The 13005-nt window shown below is 38.2% G+C and overlaps 1 protein-coding gene across 7 annotated transcripts in view; it reads right to left on the bottom strand.

The window, feature by feature from the left end:
* Window positions 1-13005, bottom strand: part of DDX6 (DEAD-box helicase 6) — a 34781-nt gene that overhangs the window by 18592 nt on the left and 3184 nt on the right. For all 7 annotated transcript variants that reach the window (XM_032639605.1, XM_032639602.1, XM_032639608.1 and 4 more), the window contains exons 2-4: window positions 12239-12713; window positions 8883-8946; window positions 7817-7921 (exon numbers count right to left, since the gene is read on the bottom strand). In XM_032639605.1, coding sequence (XP_032495496.1) covers window positions 7817-7921; window positions 8883-8946; window positions 12239-12438 — 369 coding nt within the window. In that variant the 5' untranslated portion in view covers window positions 12439-12713. The remainder of the gene's footprint in view (window positions 1-7816; window positions 7922-8882; window positions 8947-12238; window positions 12714-13005) is intronic.

The following is a 13005-nucleotide window of genomic DNA, read 5'->3' as shown; positions in this document are numbered from 1 at the left end:
GACGAAAAGACAGCCCTCAGAATGGGAGAAAATATTTGCAAATGAAGCAACTGACAAAGATTAATCTCCAAAATATACAAGCAGCTCACACAGCTCAATATCAAAAAGACAAACAACCCAATCCAAAAACGGGCAGAAGACCTAAATAGACATTTCTCCAAAGAAGACATACACATGGCCAACGAACACATGAAAGGATGCTCAACATCACCATTAGAGAAATGCAAACCAAAACTACAATGAGGTATCACCTCACACCGGTCAGAATGGCCATCATCAAAAAATCTACAAACAATAAATGCTGGAAAGGGTGTGGAGAAAAAGGAACCCTCATACACTGTTGGTGGGAATATAAATTTATACAGCCACTATGGAGAACAGTATGGAGGTTCCTTAGAAAACTAAAAATAGAACTACAATATGACCCAACAATCCCACTACTGGGCATATACCCAGAGAAAACCATAATTCAAAAAAACCACATGTACCCCAATGTTCACAGCAGCACTATTTACAACAGTCAGGTCATGGAAGCAATCTAAAAGTCCATCAACAGAGGAATGGATAAAGAAGATGTGGTACATGGGCTTCCCTGGTGGTGCAGTGGTTGAGAGTCCGCCTGCCAATGCAGGGGACACAGGTTCGTGCCCCGGTCCGGGAAGATCCCACATGCCGCGGAGCGGCTGGGCCCGTGAGCCATGGCTGCTGGGCCTGCGCGTCCGGAGCCTGTGCTCCCCAACGGGAGAGGCCACAACAGTGAGAGGCCCGCGTACCGCAAAAAAAAAAAAAAAGAAAAAGAAAGAAAAAGATGTGGTACATATATACAATGGAATATTACTCAGCCATAAAAAGGAACGAAATTGGGTCATTTGTAGAGACACGGATGAACTGAGAGTCGTACAGAGTGAAGTCAGAAAGAGAAAAGCAAATGTCATATAATAACGTGTATATATGGAATCTAGAAAATGGTATACATGATCTTATTTGCAAAGCAGAAAGAGATTTGGACGTAGAGAACAAATGCATGGATACAAAGGGGGAAAGGGGTGGGGAGGGAGGGACTGGAATTGACACATATACATTATTGAAACTATGTACAAAATAGACAACTGATGGGAACGTACTGTATAGCACAGGGAACTCTACCTAATGCACTGTGGTAACCGAAATGGGAGGGAAGTCCAAAAGGGAGGGGATACCTGTATGCGTATGGCTGATTCATTTTGTTGTGCAGTGGAGGCTAACAAAACATTGTAAAGCAACCATACTCCAATAAAAATTAATAATAAAAAAAAGATAAGACTTCTGAATGAAGACAGGGCAGAATTAGATTGGGGGTATCCTAATTCCTATTTGGGGTTTATCTTTTGACTTAAAGGCCATTCACTGACTTCTATTCCTCTACTCTGACAGGACTTATGCTCTACAGAAACTGTTTAAGGACAGGACTTTAACAAAGTAAGCTAGTCTGTAAGTTAAGATGCACTGTATTTCATCTCATATGGTGATCATTATGATTAGCAGTCAGGAGATCCAGTATATCCACACCGTCTCTTACTACTGTTTCCTGGGAAGATTAAGTAATATGAAGCAAGAGAATTCAAGTCCGACTCACACAGCTTTGAAACCCAAGAGGAAGTCATGGGGAGCAGCCAGGGAGAAAAGGAAGGAGGAAGGAAGCTAAATAATTTTTAAAAACTTACTGTGATGGACACTATGCTTAGATACTTAACGTTAATTATATCCTTTCAAGTTAGGTACGTTTTGTTTTACAAATGACAGATGGATCCTCAGACTGTTTTACTGAAGGTCACAAAGCAAGAAATGCTAGAACCAGGATTTGAACTTCGGTTTGCAAACAGAGAAATCGGTACCTCATATACCAGTAAGTACAATGTACAGCCATTTTGGAAAACAGTCTGGCAGTTCCTCAAAAAGTTAAAGAGTTACCATATGAACCAGCAATTCTACTCCTAGGTATATACCCAAGAGAAATGAAAATATCTCCACACAAAAATTCGTACACCATGGGGCTTCCCTGGTGGCGCAGTGGTTGAGAATCTGCCTGCCGATGCAGGGGACACGGGTTCGTGCCCTGGACCGGGAAGATCCCACGTGCCCCGGAGCAGCTGGGCCCGTGAGCCATGCCCGCTGGGCCTGAGCGTCCTAAGCCTGTGCTCCTTAACGGAAGAGGCCACAGCAGTGAGAGGCCCGTGTACCACAAAAAAAAAAAAAAAAAAAAAAAAAAATTCGTACACCAGTGTTCAAAGGAGCATTATTCATTAACAGCTAACAGTGGAAACAACCCTACAACTGAAGAATGGATAAACCAATCTGGTATAGCTATACAGTGGAATATTATTCAACAATAAAAAGGAATGGAGTACTTATACATGCTACAATATGGATGAGCCCTAAAAACATGCTAAGTCAAAAAAGCCAGTCACAAAAGAGCATATATTGTATGATTCCATTTACACGAAATTGTCCAGAATAAGCCAATCCATACAGACAGAAAGTAGATTAGTGGTTGCTTAGAGCTAGGGGAAGATGAAGGGTGATTACTAAAGTTTCTTTTTTTCTTTTTGGGGTGATGAAAATATTCTAAAATTGACTGTTTTAGTTGTGTGACTGCACAACTGTGAATATACTAAAAAACAATGAATTGTATACTTAAAATTTGTGAATTGTGTGCTGTGTGATTTATACCCTAAGGCCACCAAAAACAAAACAACCAAAAACAAAAACAAAACCCACCAAAACCCAAAAAAACAACACAAAAAACAGAAACCTTAACCTTAAACGACCTTAAGGTCTGATTCTGCCACTTTAGCTCTCCAAAGTCCATGTTCCACTGTAAGGTCTAGGGACTGAGCCAGTATGTATTTACTGTGTTTTTATAACCCTACTATCCATCCATTCTCCTTTCTTAGCAGCACCGTAACTTTGAGGAATTACATCCTCCCCACCCCAAATTCCTCAGCTGTATGGAGGACAACGACTGAAGCCAGGCCTGGCTGAATGCTCCCTTCTAAGAACTGAGATTGCTATAGTGCATCCTATAACGATTTACAGCTTCCTGAGCCCTTTAGGGCTGCCCTGGTTCTTGGCCCATGCCAAGTGTGTTTCTCCAGACTTCTCCCTAATCTTGTGAATTCCTGATATTCAATAAATTTCCTTTTGCTTAAGTTTACCCAAGTTGGTCTCTGTTGCCTACAACCAAAGAATGGGATACCTTCCAATTTCTTAGTACTGAGAGGCATTTTACAAAAGTATAGTACCTGAAAAGGCTCCAAATTGCCCAGATAGCTGCTTTTAGAGTAGCTGCTTCTTCTTACTTCCTAGGACTAGTTGAATTTAAGAACCTTAATTTCAGGGGAAAAAAATATGGGTACTGTGGAGGAGGTAAGCAATGGTGACAACATCTACTGCTACCCAGAAAAAAAGGAGATGGAAGATAGTAATTTCAAAAAGAACATCTCCACCTTAAGGAACACACCCCAATTTTACCATAGTAACCAATGAAGACATGCATTTAAAGACTTTGAGAATTTAGGAAAATAATTCTTTTGGCAATCAATCCATGTTAGCAGGAGGAATGAATTATAAAAGAATTAAGAATGCTCTAATTCTTAACTATAAATTTAATAAACAACCAATTAGACTTGGTTAACAAAATAATTTGAGATTCCTGACTTGATATGAAATTTGGTTGCCAAAAGAAGGAACTTCCATGTCTCCCTCAATAATGAACTACTTGCCATTCCATCATCTTCTTACCTAAAAAGTCTTCAAAAGTTGTGCCTAAGGTCTGGAAGCAGCAAGAGCTGTCACCAATCATCCCCATGTTAATGTAAGGTTTCTCAATGTTAAGCAGAATAAGACAGACTCTTAGGTCCTCCAAAGAAGTCTCTACTCCTGTAAAGCTAGGCCTCAGAATGGCATGGTTATGCTACTGGGCACAGCATTCAGACCAAGAACTAGAATCACAGATGGCTGTACCAAAGAAAAATGTGTGGAAGCAATCTGTAGTATATCTGGTTCCAGCCTGTCAGTGTAAAATTGTATCGTCTCAAAAGATTTTAAGTGCCTCATTTTCTAATAATCTTATAGCCAAAGTGCAACTAAGTCAGATCTCTTAAAAAAGATTCAAATGTATATGACACCCATCTGGTCAAGAGGATTTTATATCTGGAGAGAAAAAAAAAATGCCTGGATCAAACTGTAAAACTAAGTACTATAAAGACAATAGACACGTTTTAGGAAAAGAAAAAAAAAATAACAAAAAAAAAAGTTAGGAAAGAAGGTAGACAAGAAGAATGCCAGTCACGAGGTTGGATTTTACTAGAGGACTTCTAGATTTCTTTTGGTTCTAAAGTCTTAGTATTTATGGTTTGTTACACTGAATGATTCTAAGAAGCATGTTATCTTGTGTTTTCCATGGATCCTCAGGCAAAACAATAGTGCAGGAAAAAGCAATGTGAATGATAGTCTCAGGTATACAGAATAATACTTTATATTCATACTCTGCTTGCTGTTTCAAAATACACCTTGGAGCATTGTGGATTCGGTTCTAGATCAGTGCAATCAAGTGAGTCACACAAATTTTTTTGTTTCCCAGTGCATATAAAAGTTATGTTTACACTATACTATAGTCTATTAAGTGTGCAGCAGTATTGTGTAAAAAAACAATATACACACCTTAATTTAAAAATAATAACCATCATCTAACAACACAGGGTTGCCACAAACCTTCAATTTGTTTAAAAAAAAAAAAAAAAAACAGTAAAAACCCAAACGCAGTATCTGCAAAATACAGTAAAGCAAAGCACAGTAAAACGAGGTATGCCTGTACACAACCTTCGATCCTCACAATAAAACCCTGTGAGGGAGATCATTTCTACTTTACAGAAAAAGCTAGATGGTAGACTGGCTAAGTGGCTGGAGAGTTAACTATCTATATGCTATACAAAACTGAGAATGCAAATAACAAAGTGAATTTTAAAATTTAATACAAAGGTGTGAAACAGGAGTCAGCAAGGGTCCATTAAGAATTAACTCTGCCAAATGAACCAATCTCCTTTTTTGATAAAACTACTACATAAAATAAAACCCCATAACATTTATTGGGCATTTGTCACCTATTAGCCACTGCAATAAGGATACTAACATGAATTACCTCACTTAATCTTTACAACAACCCCACGGTATACACTATTATATCAATTTTATAGGTCAGAAAGCGGAGGCTTCGAGACATTTAAATAATCTCCTTAGGAGTGGAGTTGGGATTCAATCCGCGCAGCCTCACCGCAAAGACAGTGCTCTACAACACTTCTCTAGACGAAGTTCGCTTACAGATATCCATTAACCATAATTCCAACAAAGCAATACAACTGAGGGCCTATTTCCTGCCATGCACCTTGCTAAGTACTAGAGATACAAAGTTGAATGATACAGTAGAAAAGTGCCCATAAAATGTTTCACTCCTATAGATAAAATAGATTAACATGAACTATATTATGGAAAAGTAGATTCCTAAATATTTTTGATATCTGCACTCAAATTGCCTGATGAGGTATAACTTTATCTTGATACTTTCTCTAACCACAACAAACTCCTTTCAGTTTGTCCACAAAGGCACACTCTCATCCCCAGGCAATCACCATTCCAGTGTTCCCCACTTGGAACATGGATCACTTCTTCCAGGTTGTTCCATCTTCCCTAGTGGCTACATATATGTGCAATTTCAACTACATATATGTGCCCATTACATTACACTGAAATTACCTGTACAATAAGCTGTCCTTTCCACCAGACTCTGAGTGCAGGAACCCTATTTATCTTGTTCATCATAACACCCTCAGGGTCTAACACTTTCTAGGTCACTTGATACATGTTTGTTCAATGAAAAAGTACTCAATGATGTCACAGAGTTTGTCCTGAGTACAGCTTGGATTCAACAGCTTCAACTTAAAAATGTGAAGACAACAATCACATTTATCAAATCTGTACATGTATAACACATGTTTAGGTCTACAGGCATGTATGTGTATACATACATATATTTCCCTGCTCTTTTCACTGAAAGAGTGCACCTACTCCCCACTAATTGGAATCAGAGTTCCTTGGAGAAATAGCTGATTCTGAGGCTGGGGAAGGGTGGCTCTACAGATAAGCTTGACATCGTGATACACCAAAAAGGAAGTGCTCAAGAAAAACAAAGGGAGAAGGGAAGGGTGAATAGGTGGAGCACGGAGGTCAGTGAAACTACTCTGTATGATACTATAATGGTGGATACATGTCATTATACATATGTTCAAACGCATAGAATTTACAATACCAAGAATGAACCCTAATGCAAACTATGGACTTTGGGTGATAATGTGTCAACACAGGTTCATCAGTTGTAACAAATATTGCTCTTGTGGGGAATGCTGATAATGGGGGAGGCTATGCATGAGTGTGGGCAGGGATTTATGAAATATCTCTTTTGCTCAATTGCTATGAACTTAAAACTGCTTTATAAAATAGTCTATCAGAGGAAAAAAACGAAAGAGGCACATTACAAACACAAAGGAACCGGCCTGAAGGAGCTCATGCTGGCCAAATACGGGACAATTCGAGCACAAAAATACCATTAAAGGGACTTCTCTGGTGGCACAGTGGTTAAGAGTCTGCCTGCCAATGCCGCAGAGCAACTAAGCCCATGAGCCACAACTACTGAGCCTGCGCTCTAGAGCCCGTGTGCCACAACTACTGAAGCCCGTGCGCCTAGAGCCTGTGCTCCGCAACGAGCGGCCACCACAATGAGAAACCTGTGCACTGCAATGAAGAGTAGCCTCCCCTCACCACAACTAGAGAAAGCCCGTGCACAGCAACTAAGACCCAACACAGCCAAAAATAAAAAATAAATAAATACATTTATATATATAAAAAATACCATTAAAAAAAATTCATGAGTCCACACTGATAATACATAGATACATAAGGAGGAGTTAGGGGGAAATTTTTTTTTTTTTTTTTTTTTTAGGGGGAAATTTTTATGAAGAGTAGTATATCTGCATTGCCTTAAAATGCTCCCCAAAGACTGTTTGTTAGTTTTAAGGTGGTGGGGGGGAGCAATAATTATACAGTAGAAAAATCAAGACACCACTTTGAAAGGGTAATCAAAATTAAAATCACCCTTGAGGAATAGATGAACACTATACCTCCAAATGTGACTTCTGCAGTATTCTGGCTAAGAATGCATAACTTGAATCTAATCACATGGAAATATGAGACAAACCCAAAATGAGGAATGTTCTACTGGAGGAAAAAAAAAGGAAGGGGGCCATATTTTTAACATGTCAATGTCATAAAAGACAAAAAAAGAACAGGGAAATGCTCACTACTAAAAGAGATGTAACCATTATATGCAATACCTGATCCTAGGATGAATCTTGTATGGAAGAGAAACAAAATGCTTTAAGACAAAATCTGGGGGCCAGTTAAAAATAAGACTACAAATGACAGATGAGATAGAAATACTGCATTAAAGTTAAATTGACTGAACATAACTGGACTATGATTATTCAAGAGACTATCCCTATTCTTAGGAAATACACACTGAAATATTTAGAAATAAAGCGCCATGATTTTGTAACTTACCATTTAAAGGTTCAGAAAGTGTGTATGCCTGTGTGTACATATATATATGTGTGTGTGTATATAAACTGGAGAGAACTGTTGTTTCACTGTATCATTCCCGCAGATCAGAAAGTGTGTAACGCTTAACTCATAACATTATACATATGATAAAAAAGGGGAAACATACCTGAATAGGAGACGGCTTTTCCCAGCCCATTTCAAAAATTCCCATCAGCAACTCCCGTTTCAAACAGTAATCTTCAAACTCATTTCCTTTTGTGGAGGTCACATCCTGGTCAAACAAAAACAAACAGCATCAGAAGAATGAAGTACAATTGGGTTCCTTTGGTAATTAGCATGCTTAATAAAGTGTTTGAGAGACTAATTCTTTAACCCATTTAAAATATAAATATGCGCAGATTAGTTCTGTCTTGATCTATAGTTCAACTGAAAAATAACCACTCTTTTTAACACACACAAGCCATTTAAAAACTATGTTTTGGGGAAAGACCAGCCACCCTGTGGTCATTTTTCTCTAAGGACTGATGGAATACTGTTATTTCTATATAAGTATCAAACCACAAGATATGAAGTCAAACCCTAGCTCCACCATTCACTGCCTACAAATATCCTAGTCTAAACCAGGGTTTCTCAAGTCCAGCACTATTGAAATTTGGGCCAGAAAATTCTTTGCTGTAAGGGGCTGTTCTGTAGCATCCCTTCAGCTGTGATAACCAGCTATTGCTCCAGCTATTGCTAAATGCTTCCTGGGGACAAAAATTGCCCTTGGTTGAGAACACTGGGCTAAGAGAACTAACCTCTCAACTTCAGTTTTCTCATCCACAAAATGTGGACAATACCTACCCTGAAACTTACTGTGCTGCTGGAAATGAGAATTTTGAGAAAACACCTTGAAAACCATAAAAGCATTCCACAAAAGAGATAAGATATATATACGTATAAACACGATATTTAATATATAAATTATATATTAAATACTATATATATAATAATTACTGTATTGTATACTGTATATTAAATATTACATTATATATTGCAATAATGTGTATACATACACGTTATTACTAATTCCTCCAAACAGTGGAAATTTTGGGCAACTCGTCATACATGAGTTACACAATTTCAACCACTTCAACTTACTTAAGAGTAAACACAGTGCCTGTTATCATTAAATAACTACTTCACTTTTAGAGTTTCAGGATTTTTCCACTTGAATGTTACAACCAACTTACCGAAGTTTTGATTCTTAGATCCTTTGGAGGGAGTTTTAAAGTCTTTTTCCAGTCATCACCAGGTCTAGAGAGAATACAGTAAAATTGAAGTATCAGAATTCACAGCATTAGTATTCTAAAATACAAAGATAATTCATCTCGATTATAATTCTAAAAAACACACTAAGTTGAACATATTGCCGTTTACTTAAGAATACAGGTAACAAAAGAGATAAACTTTAGAAAAACTGTTTTCTTACAAAGCACAACAATCTAGGGAGAATTTTAAAAAATCAAGAATAGAAGGGAGTAAGGTATCCATCCTCTTAAGAAAAGCAGAGTTGTATACAGTCCAACCGTTTTCAAAACTAGTAACCCATATGTTTTGTTTGACCTATATAGTGTGTGTGTGTGTTTTTTGTGGCCTCTCCCGCTGCGGAGCACAGGCTCCGGACGCGCAGGCTCAGTGGCCATGGCTCACGGGGCCCAGCCGCTCCGCGGCATGTGGGATCTTCCTAGACCAGGGCACGAACCCACGTCCCCTGCATCGGCAGGCGGACTCTCAACCACTGCGCCACCAGGGAAGCCCATAGTGTGTGTTTTAAATTAGTGGCCAACATTAAAAAATTAGGAGATTTTGTGTAAAAGTCCAGATTCTGGATTTTCTTGAAAAAATCTGGAAGCTTTAGTAACACTGGTTCCAAATTTCTGCATGGCAACAGTTTGATAGAGCTTAGTAAATGGAGTTTAAAATCAAGTGGTTGATGCCTTTTAATAGGGCAAGTACGCTCTAATCTGGCAGTCCCCTATAGGCATCTGAGTTTGTAACTCTTGGTGACTAGTTAAAGCCAAGGAATCTATAAAGTTTCAGACTTGAGTTCAAGCCCTGACTCTTCTACATATTAGTTCTATGACCTTGCAACAGTTACTTTTCTAAACCTCCATTCTCTCATATATAAAATAGGATAAAATTACATAAAATAATTTCTATAAAGCACTCAGCACAATGCCTGGCAAAAGAAGAACTCGATATTAGCTGTTAGTAAACATCTCTCTTAATCTTTTTTACTGGGGATGCCTGAAACCACGAAAGAAAATAACAAAGAAAACGTAATAAAAAATTTTCTTTTTGGTCAGGTAAAAACTTCAAATAATATAACATCCAAAGCATCTAAGAGAAAAAAGACTATCAATAAAGCAGACAATGCTTTCAACTGTGTCTTTAAAATAAATAAGCTTTCACTGATTTAACTGTAACAACTCATATAATTAGAGCACCTCAAACATCTCAAGAGTCTTGATTTAGAAAGATAAGCACATTATTTTACTTAAAGCTAGGTCCCACATAATCCAAGATACTGTAACACAGGCAACTATTTGCTACCAATCCAAGGGTACTAAAGCCTTTCACCCCAGTCTATACCATAGCAAAGTTTGGTATAAACAAAAATGTCAACTGAACATCATAGTAAGCCAGCTTGCCACATTGCCAAATTCACTAAATCGTGGATAAAAATGCAGGAAGATACAACGCAAAATCTGCCTACAAAAAAAATTTATAATCTCAGGAGGTTAAAAAAAATTTTTAACGAGAAAACAAGTGATAGAGATAGGTATTAGAAGAGCTCTGAGCCATGGGATCTAGAAGTCTTCATAGAAGAGATGACATTTAAACTGAGATTTAAAGATCCACAGAATTGAAAAAAAAACCATTAATCCTAGGAAAAGCAAAAAAAAGGTAAAATCCACTGTTGTCTCAAATCTGATTTCAAGTAGAAAATACTCTCAAAATGAAATGAGGGCTTCTCTGGTGGCGCAGTGGTTGAGAGTCCGCCTGCCGATGCAGGGGACACGGGTTCATGCCCCGGTCCGGGAAGATCCCACATGCCGCGGAGCGGCTAGGGCTGTGAACCATGGCCGCTGAGCCTGCCCGTCCGGAGCCTATGCTCCGCAACGGGAGAGGCCACAACAGTGAGAGGCCCGTGTACAAAAAAAAAAAAGAAATAATGCAGCTTTATGTTTCTATCATTAAGAATTAAAAATAGCCTAAATATTGCTAGCCTATTCATATTTTTTCAAGACAAGCTGCAATTTAGAAAATATTCTTGATTTCTATACTAATTAAAATATTCATCTCAAAAATAATAGAGGGCTTCCCTGGTGACGCAGGGGTTGGGAGTCCGCCTGCCGATGCAGGGGACGCGGGTTCGTGTCCCGGTCCGGGAGGATCCCGCGTGCCGCGGAGCTGCTGGGCCCGTGAGCCATGGCCGCTGGGTCTGCGCGTCCGGGGCCTGTGCTCTGCAGCGGGAGGGGCCGCAGCGGTGAAAGGCCCGTGTACCGCAAAAACATAAAAATAAATAAAACACTTAAAAAATAATAAAATAATAATAGAATATGTATTAATGCCAAATCTCCCAGTGACCAAACCAATTCTGTTGGAAGTTAGGGCTATTTTTCTTTAGTAAGTACTTTTTAAGCATGGAAAAGATCTAGGTTATAATAAAACACAAGCTTTGGTTCCTTGAAAGAGTTTTATCATCTTATGAAGATTTCTAGAGGTTAAATCAACTTACATGGCTAGATTTTTAACAAAGACAAATCTCAAATGGGTCAAGATTCTTGAATGTTAATTTTCTATTAACCGATTCTTTGGAGTCATAGTTACCACTCAAATACTTTAAAGTGTACACTTAAAGATGATAGCATACACACTTTTAAATTTAAAAGAAAAAATATTCTGTAGTAAGATGAGGCTCTTACGTTTTTAGAAGTCGTCAAAGGGGTATGGGACTATTCAGAGATGTGTTTATAGGAGTTCAAAATCCTGAGTTCCCTATGACATAAACTGCTTGTTATTTTGTGTGCGTGTGTGTAAGAGGAGAAAGTGTATTTGGAAAGTAAATAAATAGGGCAGAAAAGCAAAGTGTCATAAACTAAAAAAAAGTTATGGATAAATTTTCTATGAGTATGTTTGAAGTTCAGAAGGCTGGGCAAGTCGTTAAATTTAAAATGTGAAATTGGCTATAACAGCCATTCAAACTAGGATCAGGTCAAGTTCTAACACTAGGGAAAAAGCCATACTGGCAAAAACAAGAAGAATCTGAGCTCATTATGAAAGCCAGACATGTTTCAAAAAATAGTCTATACAAAATTAATATATATTATTAATCTGTGCCAGTCTGTTACTTAATAAACCTGAATTAGTTATGAAAGAAATAGTCTTCTATTGCAAATACCTGCTGGCCATAAAACGAAGTCATCTGTCCTCTATTTGCAATCAAAATGGTTAAACTAAGGTATACACAAAGTAGTCAACAACTAACAAAATAAATCTCCTTGGTCCCCCAAGTGTGTTTATTATTTATTCTAACACTTACTTAATAGTGGTGGTCATACTCTGTGCTTGCTGCTGAGTGCCATTATTGATTGTGTTGGTGTTTTTCAGCTGGTTCATCTGTTGCTGTGTCTGTGTGCCCCCTCCTCCGGGGCCACCACTGGGCTTCACAGGGCCCCTCAGCTGACCATTTTGACTGGACAGACCCATTATAACAGGGTTCTCTGTTCTGGCCGTGCTCATGCTGTATTAATTGTAAAGATGTCTCTTTCAAACTTCAAAACTTTTGAAAGTCAGTAGAGAAACTGTAATAACAGTTTATTAGGCTCTCCAAAACGAAGAGATAAATATAAGTCTTGCTCAATATATGAGTCCTTTATTGCAATGCAGGCAAGCACCTGTAAGTCTCTGAACGGTAAGCAGCAGTAACTTGCTCTCATGCACGGAATCAACTCTTTATTTTTTAATAAAGCCCTCTAACAAGGTTGAGTTATATATCTGAATTCGCTCACTTCAGTCTGAAACAAAGAAAAAAGTTAAATTAGCAAACAGCGTAAAATTAGAAAAAAACTTTGTTTCCCTTTTAAAGAACTCCTTTAGAAGAACTCTCTTCTTTTAAATTAAAGAATTAAGAATACAGCTGCACTGAGACCAAATCACTAGCCAAGCTAGGAAAAACACAAAAAGATGAACTGCCTCAAAAACCAAACCTGCACCAAGACCCATCTCAAACATTTTAAACTGTCAGTTCAAATCAACCCAGAGAATACAAAGTAGAAAGATACTGTGATTAAGTTAGCATTAGTTGTC

This window comes from Phocoena sinus, chromosome 8, assembly GCF_008692025.1.
Source record: "Phocoena sinus isolate mPhoSin1 chromosome 8, mPhoSin1.pri, whole genome shotgun sequence".
Taxonomy (NCBI): Eukaryota; Metazoa; Chordata; class Mammalia; order Artiodactyla; family Phocoenidae; genus Phocoena; species Phocoena sinus.
This window is presented reverse-complemented; position numbering and strand designations above follow the sequence as displayed.